The sequence below is a fragment of the Neovison vison genome, chromosome 13, assembly GCF_020171115.1.
Source record: "Neovison vison isolate M4711 chromosome 13, ASM_NN_V1, whole genome shotgun sequence".
Lineage (NCBI taxonomy): Eukaryota > Metazoa > Chordata > Mammalia > Carnivora > Mustelidae > Neogale > Neogale vison.
The window spans coordinates 114465877-114492256 of NC_058103.1; the positions used below are offsets into that span (position 1 = coordinate 114465877).

General features: G+C 35.3%; 1 protein-coding gene across 7 annotated transcripts in view; it reads right to left on the minus strand.

Annotated features, from left to right (window-relative positions):
- MYO9A (myosin IXA) overlaps positions 1-26380 on the minus strand; it is a 321690-nt gene that overhangs the window by 109720 nt on the left and 185590 nt on the right. For all 7 annotated transcript variants that reach the window (XM_044231266.1, XM_044231267.1, XM_044231269.1 and 4 more), the window contains 9 exons: positions 20094-20237; positions 18122-18161; positions 11895-12017; positions 8751-8831; positions 8297-8407; positions 7323-7445; positions 5559-5708; positions 4198-4517; positions 1986-3587 (listed from right to left, as the gene is read on the minus strand). In XM_044231266.1, the coding sequence (XP_044087201.1) occupies positions 1986-3587; positions 4198-4517; positions 5559-5708; positions 7323-7445; positions 8297-8407; positions 8751-8831; positions 11895-12017; positions 18122-18161; positions 20094-20237 (2694 nt within the window). The remainder of the gene's footprint in view (positions 1-1985; positions 3588-4197; positions 4518-5558; positions 5709-7322; positions 7446-8296; positions 8408-8750; positions 8832-11894; positions 12018-18121; positions 18162-20093; positions 20238-26380) is intronic.

Below are 26380 nucleotides of genomic sequence, written 5' to 3' on the forward strand. Positions count from 1 at the left end.
TATCTTGTCCTTTGCTCTATGCAATGACTCCTAAAACAAACCTAAACAGATGGCAGTCTTTGCTAGCTAAAGGCTTCTCAGAGATCTCCCTTTTTGACCAAGGTATGATTAAGCCTAGCAATCCCAGGCTATCCTAAAAGATTCCCTTTTATTAAAATCTCTTACCCAGTTGAGCCTATCTGCTTTGTTCTAAAGAGAAGGAAATAATAGGACCTTTGATGGTACCTGACAACCCTAGCCAAATTTTAAACTCACAGCATTTTCTTTAGATTTCTCCATGATTTCTCTTTTGTTCTCCTTCATTAAACAGATGAAGACCACTATATACTTATCTGTGGCACAGAAAGAACACTAACATTACTTCCTAATCATGAAACTCAAGTTCTATTCCCTGCGATTTCTCAGTATGCAACCTTGAACAAGTCATTTCACCTCTGCAGGCTTCAGTCATCTCATCTATAATACGTGCGAACTGGAAAAAATAACTGAGAAACACCAACATTTACGATTCTATAAAATGCAATGAGAAGATTTTAAGTATGAATGTTACATAAGCTTTGACATAAACAACCTAATATATAATCATTTTGAAGATAAGTAGATCTTAATGGGGTAAAAGCAAACTAGATCAAGTAGCCCTAAGACTGTTTATCTTGGAAAATGATAAAAGAAGTTTGCAAGAATTCACAAAAATATTAATGTTTTTGAAATCTGTAAGTACGCCTTCTATAGATCACATTTGTGGATCCAACAGCTACACATACACATACAACACAAACACACACCTCCCATCATTAAACTTCATCAGAATCATAGAAAATAATATTTTTAACAAATTAACTGATGGGCTTATATATGCTACATAAGGTCTTTGAACTTTGGGGCAATCTCTAGGTTTATGGGCAAGCATAGGACCTCAAGCTGTTATTTAGCCCAACTACATCTCATAATACCATACAAAAATCCCTGATGGAAAATACCAATGATCTCTTGCTTGTATTTACAAAGGGTCTATAAACTCTGTACATAATTTTAAAGACTGAAAGATTAAAAGCTCAAACTATAAGAGAGAAAAGGTTATTTTCCACAGTAAATGTGAAATTTAATTTTTTTATCCCTAAGGTATTATACCCTCTTTTTACTTAAACATTGACATTTTCCCATAAGAACTGAGAGAATCCACTGTATACAAAGACTTAACACAAATTTCTTAAATTTTATCATCTTTGCTTTTATGTTCCACCTAAAAAGTGCTTTTCTCATGGTGACCACTAGTTAAGAAAACTTAAAAGTATAAAGAACTTCCACTTACATAAGCCATCTGTTTAAGTAGTTAAACTCTTAGGAGGTAGAATGGCAGTTGCTAGGAGCTTCGAGTAAGGAGAAAGGAGTATAACTGTTTGATGGGTAATAAGAGTTTCTTTTGCTATGAAAAAGTTCTAGAGATCCACTGCACAATAATATGCATATAGTTAACACTATTGTCTTGTACAATTAAGAACAGTTAAGATGGTAAATTAAATTTTTTGTGTTTCTTTACCACACAAAAATAGTATGAAATACTTAATTGAGACCATAAATAGGCTAAATGCCAGGACAAAGTACATTAACTTTAAAGCCTGACACTGTTAAGTTTGGACCTGCCACCCCCCCCAGAGATCTAGAGCAACCAGCATTTGCTGAATGCCTACTATGTTTATAGGCACTGTACTGCCCTTCACAAATGCTTTCTCACTTAATGAGGAGGAACCAAAAAACTCTATCTGTGCTTATTAGTCAAAGATTTCTATGGTATAATTATATTCAGTTTCAGGTAGCTGCTAGAGCCAACGATTAGGGAATTTTTTTTTTTTTTTTTAACACAGAGAAAATGGCTAATTTCAGTAGCACCCATACAAATAGTTGAAGTAGATTAAGGAACCTTAATAAAATTCTCCAAAAAGTTTGTCATTTATATACATAAAATAAATAAGCATTTCACTTACAGGGAAATACTCATATTATCCTTTGGTGTGAAGAAAATAACCCTAGTATTTCCATCTCTGGAGGAGTCATCAGATTTGTGGCTATAAGACTGAGTAGGTCTGTGGTGTTCTCTTTTTGAAATACGATTATTAGAAAGTTTACTGGCTACATTCAGATGGGTGCACATTCTATCTGTCTTGGATAATTCCTTGGTAGTAGCAGACTGGCATGGGCCTCCTTTCCTTTCAAAGAACAAGGTGACAGGTCGGTCCTTCTGGGGTGGGCGAGCAGGAAGGCTGTCTTTTGGAAGAAGAGCTGCATCTTTTACTGACACTGATGGAGGCCCTACTACATTGGGCTCTTCCTTATTTTGGGTATTCAGAATAAGGAGGGAGGATGGCCTCTCTGCTCTTTGCTCTGATGGATGGAAAGATGAAGCCAGGAAGGACTCCCCAGTTCTTGGCTTTTCAACTGTCTTGAAGGCTTTACGCTCCTTCTCTAAAATACCTGTCTGCTGACGAATCTGTTGCATCATCTCTCTTTCATTCTGCTCCTGCAACTGCTTTTGCCTTTCTTCCTTCTCAATGTTTAGCTTTTCTAACTTCTTCAGCACAGTATTAGAATCTGTATTCAAAGATGTAACAACTTGGTTTTCTCCTGGAAAGTGGTACTTTCTGGCTTCCCTGTTGATATCCGAAGTGAGAGCTGAAAGTGTTTCTTCACTTTCTAATAGCTTGTTTCTCTGGATACTTGTATCTAGTTGGGAACTTGTTTTCAGTGGGTCTTGTTGAGGAATATAAAAAAACGTAGGCAAACTATTTGAAATAAAGGGGTCTCTCAGCTGTGGCTTACAGGTAATAGATTCAGAACTGCAAACCAGTTTTTCCTTCATAGTCCCATTCTTCAAATAGACTGAATCAGAGGATGCCCCCTTTTCAATCAAAGTATAGTTAGTCTCACCTGAGGCACTGACGGCATTGTTCTGTGAATCAAATTTTGGACTGCTAGATATTTTAGGTGACTGAAGCTGCAAGTCTCCTTCATCTAAAGTTATGGATTCCAGTTTGCTCTTCTGGCTTTCCTCACAACTCAGAAGTTCCAAGCTTTCTTGAGAGCTTTCACTGTCAGGTGTACCCTGTAGAGACTGAAGGGCTTCCGGCATCAGTTCTGTAGACCATCTACGTTCCTCGGAAGGAGACACGCCACCAAGAGAACGAACTTTCAACAATTCTAAACTAAATATAGCCTGCTCTAGTTCTCTCATTCTCCGACTTTCTCTTTTGGCCCGACCTACTTTTTTTTGGTGGAGATCCTCCAAGGACTTAGGTCTCTCTCTGACAATCACTTCTTCCTGCAAGTCTGCACCACTGTGGCTTCTGGCTCTCTCCTGTCGCTTGTTTGGGGACTCTTTCAAGCAGTCTGTTGAACTTTCCTGGCTAATTCGATTACTCTCTATCACAGACTTATATTCCTTTATAGCTTTAACTCTGTTATCAAAGGAACAATCCTCCCATTCTGAAGGGTCTGAACCCTGGATTTCCAGAGCTCCAGATGGCTCAGTATTTGCCAATCCAAGTTCTAGTTTTGTTTCTTTCAGTCTTTGTTCTTTTAAAACTTTAAACCTATAGAAAAACAGGGAAAAATGGGTTAGAGGTTATCTTCTACTTACTATTGGAGAAAATACATTTTACTGAGAATTTAAGAAATATATGGAAAGTTCCAGATTTTTCTTCTTAAGCTAACTTGGATGCACATTTCATAATTCCATTTCTATGGGTGAGATGAATATTTTATTAAGATTATTAATTAATTAATTAAATTATTAAGTGCATTATCTCTACTAGGACATTCTAGTCAAAACATAAATTAACTCAGAAGTAAAGCTATTTAAAAAATATCTTTAAGATAAACCTTAAAATGAAATTAAAATTTCTAAAGGTAAAAACTGAATATTGCCAATTTTTAAAGATTCAACTGAATGTAAAAGTTAACTCTTAGCAGCTATAACCATAGATCATACAGGTTTTCAATCCAATTTAACTCAATAAACATCTACTTGGCTTCTATTATAGACCACACAATGTGGGTTAAAACTGCTAGGAGTATAACAGCCTACTGGAGAAGACAAAATTACACATAACCAATTCTAATATACGTTAGGCAAGTGTTGGAGCAGAAGCATAAAATATTTGAAAAGAAAGAAGGAGTAACTATCATAGCAACAAAGATTACCTTTGTCTTGCTCTGAATCCTCTACAAATTGATTGCAAAAGGATGATTTTGTTTCTTTGTTCTTGATACCTCTTACTTTCCCTGTAGCCTTTCCATCTTGCCTGAATGCAGAGAGCAGCCATATGTCTCCGTCTGTAATATTCCTTCCATCTCTGCTGGATGATGATAGTTGCAGTCCGGAGCTCCAAATACCTCTGCCTCTCTAAGTGAGCACGCCAGGAGGCCTGGAGCAGAGTGGCTGCACTAGCCATAACTAAAACATCCTTCTGCACAGCTACACTTCTGACTTGCTTCTGATTTAGGTAATTCCTCCAGAATCGCTGTGGGGAAAACAATAAAAACTGCTGTCTTATCTTATGCCATATTTTCACAGAAAAAAAAATTATGTCACAATTAAAGATTAAGTGGCTAGACTTAAATTGCACATGATTAAAATGGGGGGAAAAAAAGTTTTCCTTTTTGAGATATGCCTGGCTAAAACAACTCTTCTAGAAAATACAACCTCAATGAAGTTAATTACAGAACTTAAAATAATTTAAAATTTTTTGATGCTTTAACAAATTACATTATCTTCTCATGCTACAGTTTGCCAATATTAATGGATTTAAGGTCAACATGCACATGTTTCAAAGATTAAGATTCTAAACATTTTCTTACATAAACAAAAAAGGCCTATGGAGGAGAACAGTTATACAAATCAATGAGAGGGAAAATAAGGCAGAAAAATACGAAATAAGATACCTATCATCCAAGATGAGTACAGAGCAACAACAATGTATATATAACTCTCAAATATTCTCAGGAAACTACCAAACAAAAATAACTATGTCATCAAAAATTAAGGCATATAACTCCTTTGCCCCAACCATACCTTGTAAGATATTGTAGCTATAAATTTAATTTAAACTCAACTTTATCAGTATTTATCAATAGTCTATTATTATATACCTATTATTGTAATACGTAATCTGTTGGGTGAAATGAACATTTTGAAAATGAACAGGAGTGATGCCTGGGTGGCTCTGTAGGTTAAGCATCAGACTCTTGGTTTCAGCTCAGGTCATGATTTCATGGTCATGAGATCAAGCACTGTGTCAGGCTCTGCACCCAGCAGGGAGTCTACTTGAGATTCTCTTTCTCCGCTCTCCCTCTGCCCCTCTCCCTGTGCATTCTCTCTCTCTCTCTCTCTCTCTCTCAAATACATAAATAAACATGAATGTTTAAAAAAGATGAAGAGGACACATTCTCATCTCTGAAGAAGTTTATATTCTTATTCAAATGTTTCACAGTAAAATTCTGATTACTAAAATAAAGGCCACATTAACTAGTAAATCTCATGGGAGGAATCCTTTGCTTCCAACCTGGATAACGATGGATGCCTGTCTCAGATGGAGAAAATGCTGCCTACACAGCAGAACCCTGAACCATCGCTGCAACAATACGATCCTGCGGAGCACCTCTTGGTGAAGCAGATCTTGTAGGTGCTGTCGTTCCTGCTCCTTTAGGAACACCTACCAAAAAGAAGAAAGATGAGGAATACAGCTTAAGAAGAAAGGAGAAATTTATTGCCATGAATCATCCTTTCTGTGGTAAGCTTCTTTAGAGAAGAATACAATAGTAGACATGAAAAGCAGTACTAACAAACATTTCTATCCATTTATCTAAAGAAGTCATTCTCAGATTAAAATAAAGCCATTAAAATATAGAAGAGAAAATGCAAAAATGGACATGATTATAAAATTCCCAGTCTTAGAGATTGGGATATATTATTCCCTTGGGAAATTCACTGCCCTCATGAGACAAGGTACCACTGATAACGTCATTTTTCCTGTTTTCAAGGATATTAGTTAGGGTTGGGGGAGAAAAGTTGAGAAACACAGATCTTGAAGTTTGATGATAATATGAATAGACCAGTAACAATAGTCTTTTTGAAACCCAGTATGCATCAAAAGTTTCTTGCTACCCAAGGCTATTAACCAGTTTATTTACTCTTTTATTCCTTTAATAAATCTTTGGGGTATAGGATAAAGCAAATATAACTTAGACATAGACCCTCTGGAAATACGATTTGCACTTTACCCTTAAAAGCAGGTAGACAGAAACAACTGTATATAAGGTATATTATATAAGGTATATTAACTGTATATTAAGGTATACAGTGGGTTATTTTGATATATGTATCCACTATAATTATCACAAACTAATTAACATACCCATCACCTTCCATGTCTGTCAAAAATTTTAAACTATTTTAAAAAAAGAAGAGATAGGTATTAGATACACAAAAAGGAAAACCATAAACTGTAAGGGCAAAAGACAGAGGTTTCTACCTAAGCAAAACAAGGAGCCGGAAATAATAACAAATGTACATGTTCAGGGCAGCACATACAGGGGTCAACAGAACAATCAGTCTTCATAAAGAAGATAGTAAATGGTATGAAGTCATGATATGGAGGTTCTTGAAGAGAGAGATGTTTGAATTTAATGGGGAGGTTATCATGGGATTAGTATTAAGCAGGAAGCCAACATAAAAGAAAGAGGTATATTAAGATTATGATTTTGATACTATGGGTAGAATGACGTAAATGGAATGACAAAGACTGAAATCGGATGAGGGATCTGTTTACTGTAAAAGAAACATAAATGAGAGCTAAGGAACAAACTAAAATGCAAGTAGTAGGAATGAAGAAAAAGGGAGAGATACTCTGACAATCATTTGTGAGAAAAAAAAGAAAAAGAACTTTGTAAAAGGATTAAAGTGAAGGCTAGGACAAATCTCATAACCTAGAAGAAGGATGTCAGAGATAAAAGGCAGTTGATAAATTAAGGACAGTGGGAAAATCTGGATAAGGTCACTGAGCAAGTTGAGTTGAAGATTTCAGTAGAATACCTGGTAGGAGATTGTTTTTAGGCAGTTAAAACTATGGGCAGAACTGGAGCACTGGCCAGAAGCTCTTTGGTTGATACGAACAATATTAAGTAAAAATCTTGGTCTAATCAATTTCCCATAATGTTATCTGGTACACTAACTTTTTCGTAAATATTCTCATGGGGAAAGATTGCCATTATTATTTTAATATAAAAATGTACCCAAATTTGATAAGGACTGTATATATTATATTTACCATGGAATTTCCAACTTGGTAATTATCCGAATTAAGATTTATTTTCCTGAAGAAATCCTGAATGTTAAATTTGGATGGAATAATATTTCGGGGAAGAAGTACATGGAAGTGGCTCACAAAATCCTGAAAAATGAAAAGAAAAATGTTGTAAAATCACAAGAAAATTGTATGTAAACATGGTCCTAAAGCAGCTAATTGTCCTTTTATTGATCCTTTCCTCATCTTTTAAACAGACTAAAACCAAGAAATTACTTCTTAATTTAAAAAATTACAGTTAATTTGTAAAATGGCGGTGGGGGGTGGAGAGAAGATAGTGAATTCTACATATTTTGTTATGAAAGGGGAATTGAAGAAAAAAAAAGCAGAAACTAATGGTCCCTTTTGAGAAAGCTAAATTAATGACCAAAGAAAAAGTTATTTAATAACTGAAAAATTTAGCAGAAAAATATGCAAAGGTGTCAGAGTATAACTGAGAACAAAGCTTTCCCTCCTGGAAACAGCAAAGAACCTGCTCAGCTGCTGAAAATCTTCACCATAATTTCTAGATAACAACAGCTAATGAGAATAACTGTGAGCCTTGTTGGCAGCTTACCATGAAAGAAAATTTTGCTGAGGTAACTTTGCAGAAAACTAAATGGAATCTTTTGAACTAGACAGTTCTGATTGAACTATTTCAATTACTGGAGTAATCAGTAGGAAGAACTACTGTGTTATGAGTAAACTTAGTACTGGCAAAATTCAGATAAAATGAGAATAGCCAGGAACCGGATTTTATCACACCACAAGTTTAATAAGATTGCTGCCATTCAATGGAAGTGAGTACTCTCTATCCCTCTTCAATTCTGTATACAAAAGATGGAATGCAAATGAAGAAATAGGAGAAATAAACAAGTGAGTCTCAAATAAAAAATAAGCAAGACACAGGAATAACTTACTTAAGTGTATATAATTTAAATATCACTATAAAAGCATACCTGGAAAGAATATTTGCAGCTGTATCCGGATTGGCGAATTCGAACTGTCTCCAGCATTCCAGTGTACCGAAGCTGTCGAAGCACCAAGGCATCATTGAATCTTAATGGCAGCTAAAACAAAACAAATGGAAAAAAGATTAGCTCATATGAAGAGAGCTCCAAATTAATGTTTCTCTAATAACTATGGTTAACTTGCATAGAATTCTTTTTTATGATGGAATTTCGTAACATATTTGCTTCTCAGATTTTTAGGAAACACTAAATCAAGCCCATATACATACCAAAAAGACAGGTAAGTACAGAAATTAGAAGGGCACCTACAGAAAATACAGAACACTGTTTTCATTTAAAAGATTATATATAGCTCTTCCCTCTACTTACTCTCCTTAAAAAAATGAAAAACCTGGTTTGAAGTAAGTGGAGCTAGAAGCTCTGATTTACAGGACATTTTTACCTTTTCAGCATTAGAGCGAATGCATTTTACAAAATAGGGTTCTGCTTGACCAAGTGTCTCCATCAGCTTGCTTAATGAGGCCTGCAATACAGAGCAACGTATTAAGCATTTTCTCCCATTTAAAACCGGCAGGAAATAATCTACAAATACAAACAATAATGTTGGCAATCTATGCTGAAACAATGGAATACATAGAAAGAGCTTTCTTTCTCAAGAGAACTGTGTATACTTCCATACTGATTAAATTAAGGAGAAGGATGGTAGTTTAATCATAGAGCTGATATTTTGGCAACAGTATATATTGCAGATATATTACAGAATAACGTAAGTCTAGAATAAATTTTTCACTTTTCTTCACATTTCATGAAACCATTTACTCAAATTCATTTGTTCCTAAAACAACTTTGAAAATCTCTAGTAGGGTATCCACTAGCTATTAGTCCCCCACTTTCAATGTTCATGCTAGTGATGTCCCCTCTTTCATTCCTGATACTGTTAATTTGTACTTTACCTCTTTTTTTTCCTGATTAATCTAGCTAGAGGTTTATAACTTTTTATCATATCAAAGAACCAACTTTTTGGTTTTGTATTTTTCCTCTATTATTTTTGTTTTCAATTTCACTGATTTCTGTTTTTTGTCTTTATCATTTCATTCCATCTGCTTGCTTTGGAATTAGTTACATGTTTTTCTTTTGCTAGTTTCCTAAGAGAGAAGCTTATGTTATTGATTTGGGATCTTTTTCCTTTCATTAAAAGCATTTAATGTTATCAATGAACCTTGGAGCACTGCTTTCGCTACACTGCACAAACTTTGATATTTCACTTTCATTTAAAATATTTTAGGGCGCCTGGGTGGCTCAGTGGTTAAGCCGCTGCCTTCGGCTCAGGTCATGATCTCAGGGTCCTGGGATCGAGTCCCGCATCGGGCTCTCTGCTCAGCAGGGAGCCTGCTTCCCTCTCTCTCTCTCTGCCTGCCTCTCCATCTACTTGTGATTTCTCTCTGTCAAATAAATAAATAAATAAATAAATCTTTAAAATATTTTAAAAATCTCTTTGACTCATGTATTATTTAGATGTCTGCCTTTTATTTTCCAAATATCTGGGGATTATTATCTTTCCTTTCTTGATTTCTGGTTTAAATCCACATTATGGTCAGAGAACATATTTTGTTTTTTAGTATTCCATTTATCTATTGGCTTCTCTGTTATATTTCTTTGTAGTATTTTTTAGTGGCTGCTCTACGGATTAAAATATGGAAACTTAACTTGTCACAGTCTACTCAAAGTTAGTATTTTATGACTTCAAGTAAAATTTAGAAGCCTTATAACCATACAGATTCCTATTTTTACTGTCATATATATTATAGCAACATAAATTTTTTTTTACTTTTAAGTGCTCTTTTTTCCTCAGAAATGTTTATTGTAGTATAAAATACATAAAATAAAATGCTTAAATCACAAGTATACAGTTTGACAGATTTTCACAAAAGGAACACATTCTTGTATCCAAAGCCCAACTCAATAAACAAAATATTACTAGAACCTCTGAAGCCCCTCTTTACCCCATCCCATTGAATTTAGCAAGTCACTATCCCTAAGTTACCTACCTCCACACCTGCACCAAGGGTAACCATTACCCTGACTTCTAAGATGGTAAGTTAGTTTTGCCTGCTCTATGACCTCACATAAAACCCAAGACACACTATGTTCTGGTTTGTATTTGTTGCATATAATTATATTTTGCACATTTTCAGTGCTATATAGTAGTGATCCTTTATATGACTATACCACAACTAAATAACCCACTGAAGATGGAAATTTATTTGTTCCAATTTGGGCTATTATGAATAAAGTTGCTATGGGCATTCTTCTACATATCCTTCAACTGTTTTCCAAATACCTGCATCAGTTTATATTTCAATAGCAGTGTATAAAAGTTCTGGTTGCTCCACATACCTGCGAACACTTTGTATAATCAGTCTTTTATTATTCCAGCCATGCAAGCAAATGTGTATTAATTTGCATTTCTCTGATGACTAATAATGTTGGGCAGGTATTAAAAGGCTCATTGGCTTTGTGGATTACAACTTTTGAGATCAGACAAGTTTTGGCTATTCAAGACTTTTGCCCATTTCAATTAGGGTATCTGTCTTTTTAAAAAATTGATTTGTGGTTCTTCATATATTCCATATACAAGGTCTTTTTAAGTTGTATTGCTAGTATATTTTCATACCTTGCAGCTTGCCTTTTCATTCCCTTAATAGTGAGATTTTGTTTTTAACAATTTTATTGAAATACAATTTAAATAATATAAAAACATACCTATTATAGTATATATAGCAATGATCTTTAGTAAGCTGATATAACTGTACAAACATCACTACAAGTGAGATGTAAAAATCTTCCATCGGCCCAAAAATTTCCCTCCTGCCCAATGCAGCTAATAACTGCTCCTGCTCACAGCCCTAGGAAACCAACAATCGGCCTCCTGCTGCTATAAACGAACTATCTTTGAAAAAATAATCCTTTTTAGGTATCTTTTCCTCTTATTATAAGGGTAATATATAAGTATTATAGAAAACTTAAGACATAGATACATGTTCAAAGAATAAAATTCAGCTTGACAATTATAGAATTGTTATTTGATTTATTATGATCACATTTATTGCCAAATGCCCAGTCACAATAAAAGGAAATGGATTTCTATGTATATAAAACTAAAAACCAGAAAATACCAGCAATCCCATTTAGTTAAATATAAATGGGAGAATGAAGTTTAAAATGTATATAGAAAAAAAATACACATTATGTTAACAGTGACTGTATCTGGGCAGTAGGGCTTAAAGGCAGGTTTTATTTATAGTATCAGTTTTCTGCTGCCTGTCTCCTCACACTGAAAACAATGAAGTACTCTCTGGGATATCCACCACCCATAGATAAAGGGATGAAAAAGAGAGACAGCTGACTTTTCCACCCCTGTTACTTCTCTCCAAAATGACCACTATAATATGGCTTTTAAGTCATATGTATCATCTTCCATTCAGGTATCCTGCAGATGATCTTGACTTTTCAATGTCATTCTGAATGAAATAGAGTCCTCTAAAGAAAGCCCTTTTTTAAATAAAAAGGTAAAATAAGAAATAACCTGAAACTGGGCACTGATACTGGGAGGCTTTTTCTTCTTGTGCAAATGAAGAAGAGACTTGGTGATGCGATCCTGTAGCGTCAGTCTTGTCAGGTGCTTTAAAGAATTTACCTCTAGCAAGTGCTAAAAAGAAGCAAAAAAATCATATTCCTCACATAAATGAACCAAAGAACAGGAAAAACAAAGTTATAATCCAGTTTTCATTATCACCTATGTATAATGACTATGGTGAATATGAGAGATTGGATATTCAACATCCATCCATCTTCCTCCTATTTTCCTGCAGAAGCTTTCCAACTAAAAAGAAAACTGCATTTCTCAAATTCTCTTGCATCTGGGCTCCAGGTGCAATTTAAGCTTATCATTTAAAATCCCACATGTGAAACTAGAAAGATATAAATGAATCAGAGACTTTGATTACGAGCTTCTGTTTCTTCTGACAAGCAGGCACATCAAAGGACTTTAGCTTTTTTGTGATCCCAAAGTCCAGGTACTACCTTTATGAGCTGAGAGGCAGAGTACAGAGAATTTGTGTTGTCACTGAAACTCTGGGTAAATGCACCTTAGCCCTGGAGCCAATAGTTGTAGCTGCTCCTTTCTGATTTCTGGATCATACTACAGGTAGTGTGTGCCTGAAAGCAGCAGCTAGAATGGCAGTTTCCTACTTTCCTAGCTGATTACAGCAGGAGTCAGTTCTGTACTACTTAGAAACTCCAAGACTTCTAATGATTTTGTAAGTGCCTCTTTGAATTAAGTCCTTTTCTACTTAAAAATATCCACAGTTGGGCCGCCTTGGTGGCTCAGAGGGTTAAGCCTCTGCCTTTGGCTCGGGTCATGATCCCAGTGTCCTGGGATCGAGCCCTGCATCGGGCTCTCTGCTCGGCGAGGAGCCTGCCTCCCCCTTTCTCTCTGCCTGCCTCTCTTGCCTACTTGTGATCTCTCTCTCTCTGTGTCAAATAAATAAATAAAATCTTAAAAAAATATATCCACAGTTACTATTATTATCTGTAACTGAATCCTGATTCACAGAGACAATAAATTAAATTCAATCCAAAGGCTACGCACATAAACCAGAAATATACAGAGAAAAACAAAACAAAACATCAACCCTATCAACCATAATCCCGATATACTAATTACTAATCTTACAATAATAAAATAGGAGTTATACATAAAGCAACTAAAGAATATAAAATAGGACATTAATGAAGTATTTGAGAGCTTTTGTAGCCATTCACAATTTTTAAAATCATACCATATTTATGGCAGTGAGTCTAGCCATGGAAAGAATGTATCTGTACATATGTACAACTATATAAGGTTATTCAAAAAGTACTAAAAATTTTATTGTATGAGAAGCACAGAACTGAGTTAAAAACATGACAAATTTAAGTCTAAAAAATATTAATTTTGACAATATAAACACTTAAAAATATAAATCTTCAAGTGGCAACAAGTATAATACATATTTTAACAAATGTAACTAAATAAAATCTTTCCAACAATGACAAATACTTATTATCAATTCAGAAGAACTATAAAAATTCCTTTAAGAACTCATCCCACAATTATAAATGAACAAAAGACCTGAAACAGCTGATTCTCAAATAAAGCACAAATGACAAATAACATAATGACAATCATTCAACCTGACTTATAATCAAAGAAAAGAACATTTCTTTTTAAGAGATTTTCTGGGGCACCTGGGTGGCTCAGTTGGTTAAACATCTGCTTTCAGCTCAGATTCTGATCTCAGAGAGATCAAGGCCTGCCACTGGGGCTCCCTGCTCTGTGGAGAACCTGTGCTTCTCCCTCTCTTCCTCCCCCTCCCTCCCCCTCCCCCCAGCTTATTCTTGTTTTCTCACTTTCAAATAAATAAAATCTTTAAAAAAAAAAACAAAGAGATTTTCTTAAAAAAAAAAAAAAGAATAGAATTTCTGCATATCAGATTGGCAATATAACGAAGACTAACAAAACCTAGTATTTGCGAGATTGTGAACAAATAAACATAATTATGCACTGTTCTTAGGAATGTAAATCAGTATAACTTTCCCGATAAACAATTTCACTTATAGGTATTTAAGGAGATTATCAAAGAAGATCTGAAAGTTATTTCTGACAAATGCATCTGGGCTCCAGGTGCAATTTAAGCTTATCATTTAAAATCCCACATGTGAAACTAGAAAGATATAAATGAATCAGAGACTTTGATTACGAGCTTCTGTTTCTTTCACTTCAAAAAACAGTGAAAAACAAGAGATATACAATTATATAGAATTATTTTCATAAAGTCTGCTTTAGCCACACAACTAAATACTACACAGTTCATAAATATACTGTAACCTGAATTTACTGACATGGAAAAATATTTGCAACTACTCTGACAAAATACCATATAATCAGGAACAAGACAAGGATATCCACTGCTTTCCTCTTGTCATTTTTATTCAACATAGTACTGAAGTCCTAGCCCCAGCAATCAAACAACAAAAACAAAAATATAAGAGGCAGCCATGTTGGTCAAGAAGAAGTTAAACTGATACTGTTAGCAAATGACATAATATTATACATAAAAAACTCTAAAGACTGACACAAAACTATTAGAAGTAATAAACGAATGCAGTCGTTACAGAATACAAAATTAATATAAAAAATCTGTTGTTTCTATACACTAATAATGAATAGCAGAAAGAGAAATTAAGAAAACAGTTCCATTTGCAATTGCACCAAATAGGTTAAAATACCTTTGAATAAACTTAATCAAGAAGGTTAAAGACCTGTACTATGAAAACTAAAATACACTGATGAAAGAAACTAAAGATGACAAATAAATGGAAACATATTCCATGCTCAAGGATTGGAAGAGTTAATTTCTGTTAGAATGCCCATACTACCCAAAGCAATCTATAGATTCAATGCAATCCCTATCAAGATACCAAAAGCATTTCTCACATAAGTAGAAAAATAATCTTACAATTGGTAAGGAACCACAAAAGACCCTGAAGAGCCAAAGCAACTTGAAAAATGAAGAACAAAACTAGAGGTATCAAAATCCCAGATTTCAGGATATACTACCAAGCTGTATTAATCGAAACTATGGTATTGGCACCAAAACAGACATAAAGTCAATGGAACAGAATACAGAGCCCAGAAATAAACCCATGCTTACATGATCAATCTGTGACAAAGAAGACAAGAATATACAATGTGGAAAGACCTCTTCAATAAAAGGTACTGGGAAAATTGAACAGCTACATGCAAAAGAATGAAACTGGACCACTTTCTCACACCATACTCAAAAGTATGATACTCAAATTTGGATTAAAGACCTAAATGTGAGACCCGAAACCATAAAAACCCTAGAAAAAAACATGAGCACTAATCTCTTTGAACACCAGCCTTAGCAACATTTTTCTAGATATGTCTCTTTAGGTAAGGGAAACAAAAGCAAAAATAAATACTAGAACTACATCAAAATAAAAAGCCTTTGCACAGTAAAGGAAACCATCAACCAAATGAAAAGGCAAAAAATAAATGGGAGAAGATATCTGCAAATTATATAACCAATAAGGGGTTAATAAAAATGAAGCAAGTAAGAAATGGGCAGAGAACCAAAGAGTTATTTTCCAAAGAAGACCTATAGATGGTCAATAGACACAGGAAGAAATGCTCAAAATCACTCATTATCAAGGAAATACAAATCAAAACCACAGTGAGATAGCACCTTATACCTATCAGAACAGCTAGCATCAGAAAGATAAGAAATAATAAGTGTTAGTGAGTATGTGGAGAAAAGGAAACCCTCATGTACTATTGGTGGAACCTAAATTGGTACAGGCACTATAAAAAATAGTATGCAGGTTCCTCAAAAAATTAAAAATAGAAATACCATATGACTCAGTAATTCCACTACTCAGTATTTACCCAAAGAAAACGAAAACACTAATTCAGACATATAACACCCCTACATTTACTGCAACATTATTTACAACAGCCAAGATATGGAAGCAATCCAACAGTCAATCAACAAATGAATGGATGAAGAAGAGGTAAGGTATACGTATTCAAACACACACATATACACAATAGGGCTACTACTCAGCCATAAAAAAGAATGAGATCTAGGCATCTGTGACAACATGGAAAGATCAAGAGGGTATTATGCTAAGTGAAGTAAGACAGAGAAAGACAAATACCATATGATTTCACTTATATGTGAAATCCAGAAAACAAAATGAATGAACAGACTCATACAGAAAAAAGTGATTGTTTCCAGTGAAATAGAGGGGATTAAGAAATATAAACTTCTAGTTATAAAATAAAAAGGTGACATAGATGAAAAGTACAGCATAGGGAATATAGTCAGTAATGTTATAATAACATTGGTGACAGGTGGTGAGCACTGAGTAACAAAGAGAATCAATGAATCAACATGTTGTAAACCTGAAACTAGTACAACACTGTATATAAATTATATGTCAATAAAAATAAATAGAGAAATAGAAGAGATTCCTGTGACTGATAACTGAATAGAATTTTTTATTTCAGGTGTAGCCAACATGAATATTTTTAAACCATATGAAGTTTAAAGAGAAGTTATTCATTTGAGGAGAGTACAAAGAATGGTAGAAATAGCTAGACCCAGTGGCATTCAAAATACTAAAAGGCCAATTTTGGAAAGAGCCCAAATGTCCATCAACTGATGAATGGATAAAGAAAATGCAATATATATATATATATATATATATATATATATGGACACACACACAATGTATTACTCAGCCATCAAAAAGAATGAAATCTTGGGGCACCTGGGTGGCTCAGTGGTTAAAGCCTCTGCCTTCAGCTCAGGTCATGATCCCAGGGTCCTGGGATCAAGCCTCACATCAGGCTCTCTGCTCAGCAGGGAGCCTGCCTCCTCCTCCTCTCTTTCTCTGCCTGCCTCTCTGCCTACTTGTGATCTGTCAAATAAATAAAAATCTTTAAAAAAAAAAAAAAGAATGAAATCTTGCCATATGCAACAACATGGATAGAGCTAGAATGAAATAAGCCAGAGAAAGACAAATACCATACAATTTCACTCATGTGTAATTTAAGAAACAAAACGGTGTAGGGGAAGAAGAAAAAGGAGGGAGGAGGCAAACCGTAAGAGACTATTAACTATAGAGAATAAACTGACGATTGATGGAGAGAGGTGAGTGGAGGATAAGTTCTAAGGAGGGCACTTGTGATGAGCGTGGGGTGTTCTATATAAGTGATGAACCCCTAATTTCTACCCCTGAAACCAATATTACACTGCATGTTAACTAACTAGAATTTAAATAAAAACTTGAAACAAAAACAAAAGACTAAACAGACAGTGAAGGAAAAAGAGACACAAATGAAAAGATAAGATGTTTGATGATAAAGCGGCATCCTTTTTCTTTACATAAAATCTTTTCATGACAAGAGTATAATTACAAACTATGTAACATAAAATTTTCTTTGTGCTTCATGGTTTAAAACAGTATCTGCTGGGCACCTGGGTGGCTCAGTTGGTTGAGCATCTGCCTTCAGCTCAGGTCATGGTCCCGGGTCGTGGGATCGAGTCCTGAATTAGGCTACTGATTCTCCTCTGACCCTCCCCCCTCTCATTGAAATTTGAATTTCACATAATTTATCACATGTCATTAAATATTATTTTAGTGACCAAAAGTAAAGATTTACTGGAATACAGTCACATTTACTCAGTTATATATTGTCTATAGCTGCATTTGTGCTACAATAGCACAGTTAAGTAGTTAACAAAGACTAGAGTTCTGTGAGCTTATCTGGACCTTTACAGAAAAACTTGGCTGACTAGTGCTAAATGATAATAAGTTAGATAAGTACTAATTAGAAATTATTTAAAATCAGGTAAAATTCAAAATTTGACCTTAACCTGGCTTAAGGATAAAAGAAAAGGTGTAAAAGGTACAATTACTCAACAAAAATTAGTATTTATAATTCAGATGCTTTCAAACACTAGAATATGAGATATATCACAAATATTTACCTGAACCACTAAACCTAGCCATTCCCTAATAGCCAGTGTTATTTCTAAAATGGATCTAACTAGTTACACAAAATTAATCCCTATCTTGGGTACAAATAAGGTATTGCTTATGTTTGATTAAATAAAGATTGTTTGCATGAGGAATAAAAAATTAAATAGGCACAAAGAGAAAAAAGTTTTTCATAATACTCACCTTTGGAAGGCCAGGCTTGGACTTGAAATTTTTGTTTCTCCTATACAGACAAATCATTACATTTGAAAAATAAGAAACTATTAGAAAAAATGACTGTACATATGAATAATTTCCAGTCTCTACTAAAATAATATATTATATATCCATTTCCAAGATATAGGTCCTTTATATGAACACACTGACTGATTCAACTAAGCAGCACCTTTGGTAATGAAAAATACGCAAGGAAAAGAGAACAAGAAAAGAAATGCCTGCTCTGTGATACTGGTATAAACAGATTTAAGCCTGATAATCAGTAATGTAATGTTGTACATTCAAAACTAAAATTCTGTCTTCTTTTGGACATTAATAAAGTTCCATTTTCTTGTATCTATAGAGACTTTGTTTCTGTCACTTTAAGACTTTATTTTTTTTTTTTTGAAGACTATATATATTATTTATTTATTTGACAGACAGAGATCACAAGCAGGCAGAGAGGCAGGTAGAGGGGGATGGGGAAGCAGGCTCCCTGCTGAGCAGAGACCCCCCCAATGTGGGGCTCGATCCCAGGACCCTGGGATCATGACAGGAGCTGAAGGCAGAGGTTTTAACCCACTGAGCCACCCAGATGCCCCCATTTTAAGACTTTAAATAGATGCCTAATTTCATGGATTTTTATAATATACTTATTTAAAAAAAAACTTATGACTTTCCCCTTTTAGAAATCAAAAATTCTTGGGACGCCTCAGTGGCTCAACTGGTTAAGTATCTGCCTTTGGCTCAGGTCATGATTCCAAGGTGCTGGGATCAGGCCCACATTGGGCTCCCTGCTCAGCAGGGAATCTGCTTCTCTCTCTGCCTGCCACTCCCACTGCTTGTAAAATCTCTCTCTAACAAATAAATGAAATCTTTTTTAAAAATTTAAAAATTCTCTTTTTTCCTTCTTTATAATTCAATATTATATTTACATCAAGATTTTTTTTTTAACTGATAAAGAAAAGAAAAGAAATAATGCCCAAGGCTTATGAACATGAACTGGGGAGTCAGAAAGCCCTGAGCTTGAATCTAAACTCTACCTAAATCTAAATCCCTCTTGGGTAGAATTTTTAACTTCTCTAAGTCTCAGTTTCATCAATGTGATAATGGAAAATAATGTAGAATGTAATAATGTAAAATGAGGATGATAATACCACCAACCTCTTAAAATTGTTGTAAGGATTAAATGAGTTAATTTACAGGTCTGTAGTATAGCAAGACTTAAACTGATAGCACTGATAAGCATTGACTTAGGGATTAAAGAATCCAATTTAGTCATACATCTATCTAGCTAGTGGCCCAAAAATACTGTCTGAAATATGTGGATGCAGGGAGCTAATAATTTTTTACTGGTCCACCCTGCATAGTTATATTTATGTCTTCAAACCAGTAATGGCAGGCTGGATAAAGGTAATGTATCACTATACATAAGACAGGCTCTTGAATTTTATATAAACATCTCACAAAGTGCTTCTTCTAAGTTACAAAAAGTCAAAGCCAATTTTTTTTGAGATGGTGCCCTAAATCTGACCTTCAAGTCACCATAATAGAAACAGGGGCTGTTGTACCTAACATTCTGGAAGGCCCAGTCACCATCTTATATGGGATTTTACTGCCCAGTTTCTTAGGACTGTCTAAGGGACATTTGTGGTTCAAGACTGGGAATCCTGAAAGGAGCTAAAAGTTTTTTTCTCTATTTGGAGGTAGGGTCTGTCAAAGAATAATAATCATCTCCATGAGTATATCCAACCATGATTCTCCTAGTGAGATGTAAACAAACAAACCACCCACCAGCTTCTTAATGCATGAAATTCATGGCTTTAAATACAACTTTTGGTTCATTTCTTTTGCTCAAAATTCTACTCATGAAAATGATTCACCATTATGCCTCTTATTTTTCAGCCAGAAATTATAAACTAATCATAAAAAGCAATCCACATTTCTGATGAATACTAACATGAGAATTCCATGGGCTCTCTCCAAGAGTTTGCTGCTAGCTGAATTAGCAAATATCCCATCTTTATCAAGCAAAGAGGTGCTACTCGATAGTCTGCTCTGACGAATCCCAGTTCTGCCATTCCATGCAATATCAAATGTATCTCTGTAAAAATCAAATAAGTACAATTTGCTTTAGTTAACTGAGACATATCTAACATTCTCCAAATTGCTTAAATAAGTAAAACCTGAAACTTTAAACAACTTAAGACAAAATTTAGGAAAAAGCTAAACCAGCATAAAATTATATTACAACAGAGATTACCAATCAATTTGAACTAACCTTTTCTATGGATTCTGGTACATTCAAATACAAATGTTTATGTAGATGAGCATATATACAGCTAATATCGTTGAATCTATTAAATTATTTACAATCAGTAAGTAATATAAGGTATTATACATAATGTGATGTTTTTTGTCTTTGTTAGATTTTAGAACTTCCAAAAACTATTAAAGGAATCTACAATCCCAATAGGTTGCTCCATTCTATAGAATATTTAATTTCTTTCTGGGAGGTCACACACTCACTCATTATTATCTACCAAGGTTACTAAGCATCTTCTATGGGCTGAGCACTATTCTAGCTGCTGAAGATAGAGGAGTGAACAAAACAGATAAAATTATCAGTGATTAAAATATGAAGAATTAATAGGGGCTTTCCAGGTAAAATAGCAAATTGGCCACATATTTGGATTCCTCCAGAAACCTCTGAACATTTAATAAAATAATTTTTAAGGGAATAAATACCTAATAAAAAATATATAATAAGGGACAACAGTAACACAGTTTTGAAATACGGAAAGCAAATGAATACAGAAAACAACCTTTTTTTTTTTTTTTAAAGATTTTGTCAGAGAGAGAGCCCAAGTAGAGGAAGAAGCAGGCTTCCCACCAAGCAAGGAGCCCAATTTAGGACTCACTCCCAGCACCACGGGATCATGACCTGAGAGGAAGGCAGACCCTTCACCAACTGAGCCACCCAGAGGTTCCTATAGAAAGCAATCTTAAATTGGCTGTGGAAGAAGACTGAGAAGGACCCATATTTACAAAACTCCCAGACTCCAGGGCTGCTGGCACCAGGTACCTGTGGAAGTGGTGGAAATGTGGGTTAAGAACAAGAGCACTTGTTGAAAGTCAGTTTAAAAGCAGTTAGAACCCCATGCAGCCTGATAACCATTCCTCCTTTATCTAAGCAAGAGGATGAAAGAGAAAGTCCAAGGGCTAGACAGCACCAGGCACAACTGAGGATAATTATACTTTACAAAAGTCAAAGAAAATACTGAAGATAGGGACTCCTGGGTGGCTTAGTTGGTTAAGTGTCTGCCTTAAGAATCCGAGGGTCCTGAGATCGAGTCCCACATCAGGCTCCCTGCTCAGTGAGGAGTCTGCTTCTGCCTCTTTCTGCTGCTCCCCCTGCTTGTGCTCTGTTTCTGTTTCTCTCTCTCTCTCTCTGACAAATAAATAAATAAAATCATTAAAAAAAGAAAATACTGAAAATAGATTGCCAGTCCTATTACCCTACTGGCTCCAGAATGCTGGCAGCTGGGACTATATGCTCCAACAAGAAAATTAAAATAAACTATTGTGTGGAATCTGACCAATCTAAGAGGAAGACCCAAAGATATACTGGTATGTTCCAAACACTAGACATTAGACACCCAATTAATCAGATTCCAATTAGCTTTTTAGTGTTTCTTTATGAATATGAACAGTTCACTAGACATCAGAGGAAAGCCCCTATCATGAAACAGAGACAAAAACAATCATGACATAAACAACTTCAAGTATAAAAAGGATTTTTTTAAAGGTGTCAGTAAGGGGTGCCTGGGTGGGTTAAGGCCTCTGCCTTCGGCTCAGGTCATGATCCCAGGGTCCTGGGATCGAGCCCTGCATCAGGCTCTCCACTCAGTGCGGAGCCTGCTTCCCTCTCTCTCTCTGCCTGCCTCTCTGCCTACTTGTGATCTCTGTCAAATAAATAAATAAAATCCTTAAAAAAAAAAAGCTATCTAGAGAAGAAAAAAATATTGCATCTATAAAGATACTATGAAAAATTTTAAAATTGAGAAAACAGAGAAATGAAAATCTCCAAAAAATTAAAAATGTAACACCAATGAAAATTCAGAATATATCCCCTCATTCAAAAATATTTATTGAGCACCAACTAGTACCAATTTTTTTCTAGCATCTTCAAATTACTTAAATTCAAATAGAAGAAAAAAAACAACAAACATATAAGAAATAATTGTATGTCGAATAATAGGTGCTAAGGAGCAATTTTAAACATAGAAAAAGAATAATGCCAGGATGCTAGACTTTAATAGGGAAGTCAGGAGAGGCACTATGAGTAAGACTCCACTTAAACAGAGATGTGAAGGAGATAAAAAAGCAAATCAAGCAGTTATCTGGAAAAAGAGCACTCTATTCAGAAAGAAGAGCAAACACACAAAGACAGGAATCTTGTTGATGAATGAGATATATTAAATAAATCAGTTGGGACCCCTGGGTGGCTCAATCAGTCAAGTGTCTGCTTTCCTGGAGTCCTGGGATGGAGTCCTACATCAGGCTCCCTACTCAGCAGGGAGTCTGCTTCTTGCTCTGCCTGCTGTTCTTTCTCTCTGACAAATAAATAATAAATCAGGAAGGCTGGAGTGGGATAAACAGAGGAAAAATGGCAGACCAAGTCAGAGACAGAGGAGGAAGTCATGTTACTTAGATACACCCTCTAGGAAATTATACACTTTTTGGTCTTTTTTTTTTTTTTTTTTTTTTATTTGAGAGAGAGAGAGCATGAGCAGCTGGGGGTAGCGGGGAGAAAAGGAGAGGAGGAGCAGGCTCCCTACTGAGCAAGGTGCCAACACACCTGACACAGGGCTCCATCCCAGGATCCCCGGATCATGACCCAAGCCAAAGTCAGACGCCTAAACCACTGGGCCACCCAGGTACCCCAGAATTTTTGGCTTTTAATGGGAATGAGAAAGAATAACAAAGAACTTCCAGGAAAACACTAACATGATTCAGCATGTTTTAAAAGATTTTATTTATTTGAGAGAGAGAGAGAGATCACAAGTAGGCAGAGAGGCAGGCAGAGGGGAAGGGAGAAGCAGGCCACCCGCTGAGCAGAGAGCCTGATGCAGTGCTACATCTCAGGACCCTGAGATCATGACCTGAGCTGAAGGCAGAGGCTTAATCCACTGAGCCACCCAGGTGCCCCTGATTCAGCTTTTTTATATTAAAATATATTTTATATTATACATATTTATGTATTCATTTTATTAAAATAATGATCTGGTTGCTATACTGAATACTGTTTGAGGGGCCAAGGACAAAAATAGGGAGAGTATTTTAAGAGGCTATTACAGTAATCCATACCATGGCAATATCGGTGGAATGAATTTGCAACTGTGAGATTGGGGCACCTGGGTGGCTCAGTTGGTTAAGTGACTGCCTTTGGCTCAGGTCATGATCCCAGGGTCCAGGGATCAAGTCCCATATCAGGCTTTCTGCTCAGCAGCAAATCTGCTTCTCCCTCTGACCTTCCCCCTCTCGTGCTCTCTCCTTCATTCTCTCTCTCAAATACAAAAGTAAATAAAATCTTTACAAAACAAAACAAAAACAGTGAGATTCTGGATATCATTTTTCTAGCCAATGTAACTTGCTGATGGACCAAATGGGGAATGTATGAGAAAACAGAAATTAGGGATGACTTCAAAAATTTTTCACTAGGGGCGCCTGGGTGGCTCAGTGAATTAACCGCTGCCTTTGGCTCAGGTCATGATCTCAGGGTCCTGGGATCGAGTCCCACATCGGGCTCTCTGCTCAGCAGGGAGCCTGCTTCCTCCTCTCTCTCTGCCTGCCTCTCTGCCTACTTGTATCTCTCTCTGTCAAATAAATAAATAAAAAATCTTAAAAAAAAGTTTTTTTTCACTAATAACAGATTTAGAGATGAGGAAGTAGGAGAGATTATTTCTTATAAATCAAAATAAAACAAGATGAAAAATCTTAATAAAATAGATGATGTAGACTCAAGACCCAATAAAAAAGTTTCTAGACAGAACCTATAAAACTCTGGTACTTAAGTATAGAGAACAGATGTCACAAACAAAGGCTCAAGAATCAGAAAAAAGGGCATCTATTTAAAAAAAAAAAGAACATTATGCTTAATGATTAAAAAAAAAAGAAACCTTCAAGATTTCCCACTAATATCAGGAATAAGATAAGGACGTGACCGCTGGCCACTCTTATTCAACACTACTGAAATTTTTTTTTTAATTTTCTTTTATTTTTTCAGTGTCCCAAGATTCATTGTTTATCACCATACCCAGTGCTCCATGCAATACGTGCCCTCCTTAATATCTACCACAAGACTCACCCATCCTCCCACCCCTCACCCCTCCAAAACCCTCAGTTTGTTTCTCAGAATCCACAGTCTCTCATGCTTCATCTTCCCCTCCAATTTCCCCCAATTCACTTTTCCTTTCCTTCTCCTAATGTCCTTCATGTTATTCCTTATGCTCCACAAGTAAGTGAAACCATATGATAGTTGACTTTATCTGCTTGACTTTTTCACTCAGCATAATCTCCTGCGGTCCTGTCCATGTTGATACAAAAGTTGGGTATTCATCCTTTCTGATGGAGGCATAATACTCCATTGTATATATGGACCGTATCTTCTTTATCCATTTATATCGGTTGAAGGGCATCTTGGTTCTTTCCACAATTTGGCGATTGTGGCCATTGCTGCAATGAACACTGGAGTACATATGGCCCTTCTTTTCACTACATCTATATCTTTAGGGAAAATAGCCAGTAACACTACTGAAATTTTGAATCAGGACAATAAGTAAGAAATAAAAAAAAGATACCCAAATTGGAAAAAAAGTAGTAAATTTATATTTATTCACATATGACATGATCTTACACATATGGAATACTTGAAGGAATCCACTAAACAACTATCAAAAACTAATAGATTAACCTAAGCAAGGTTTAAAAATTCAATTATATTTCTATATTTTGGGAATGAACAATAGATTATAAAAGCAAAAATCTCACAAAACAGCATGAAAATAATGTAATACTTAGTAAATTTAACAAAAGAAGTGTAAGACTTGTATACTAAAAGATATTGTTAAAAGAATAAAATCTCAAATAAGTGAAAAGATATTCTGATAGTACTTTTCAAATTCATCTATAGATTCAACACAACCTCTAGTAAAAACCCTAGCTGCCTTTTTGCAGAAAATAACAAGATAATCCTTAAGTGCATACGGAAATGCAAAGAACCCAGAATAGCCAAAACAATGTTGAAAAGAACAAAGCTAGAAGAATTATAGTTCCTGATTTGTACATCTATTAAAAAGCTACAGTACTTAAGACAATATGGTACTGGCATAAGGATAGAATAAAGTTGAGAATCCAGAAACTTCTATTTAGGGTCAACTGAGTTCTGATGAAGGCATCAAGATTATTTAACAGGAAAAGGGAGTATCTTCAACAAACGGTGCTGCGGTGACTGGATATCCACATGCAAAAGAAGAAAGCTGGACCTCTCTCAACATATACAAAATCAACTCAAAATCAATCACAGATCTAAATTTAAAACTAAAGCTATAAAACTCTAGAAGATGAAAACATAAGCAGTAAACCTTTGTGATTTGGCCTAATGATTTCTTAAATATAACAAAACTGTAACAAAAAGAAAAGTAAGTAAGTTAGACTTCTTTAAAATTAAAAATTTTACACTTCAAGCAACACCATAAGAAAAGTGAAAGGACAGGGGCACCTGGGTGGCTCTGTGGGTTAAAGCCTCTGCCTTCAGCTCGGGTCATGATCCCAGGGTCCTAGGATTGAGCTCTGCATCAGGCTCTCTGCTCAGTAGGGAGCCTGCTTTCTCCTCCTCTCTCTCTCTTCTCTCTGCCTGCCTCTCTGCCTACTTGTGATCTCTATCTGTCAAATAAATAAATAAAATTTAAAAAAAAAAGAAAGAGGAAAAGTGAAAGGACAATTCCCAGACTAAAAGAAAATATTTTCAAGTCCTGTATCTGATAAGGGATCTAGATCTAGAATATATAAATAACTCTTCCACCTCAGTAATATACTAAAAAAGTAGATTACTCATAAATAAAAAGAAACCAACTATGGATACATTTAATAACCTAACAAATTAAGCACCATGTTCAGTGAAGAGAACTAATCTCAATGTTATGAAGGAGATTAGGACACATCACCCCAAATTATGCTACTTTC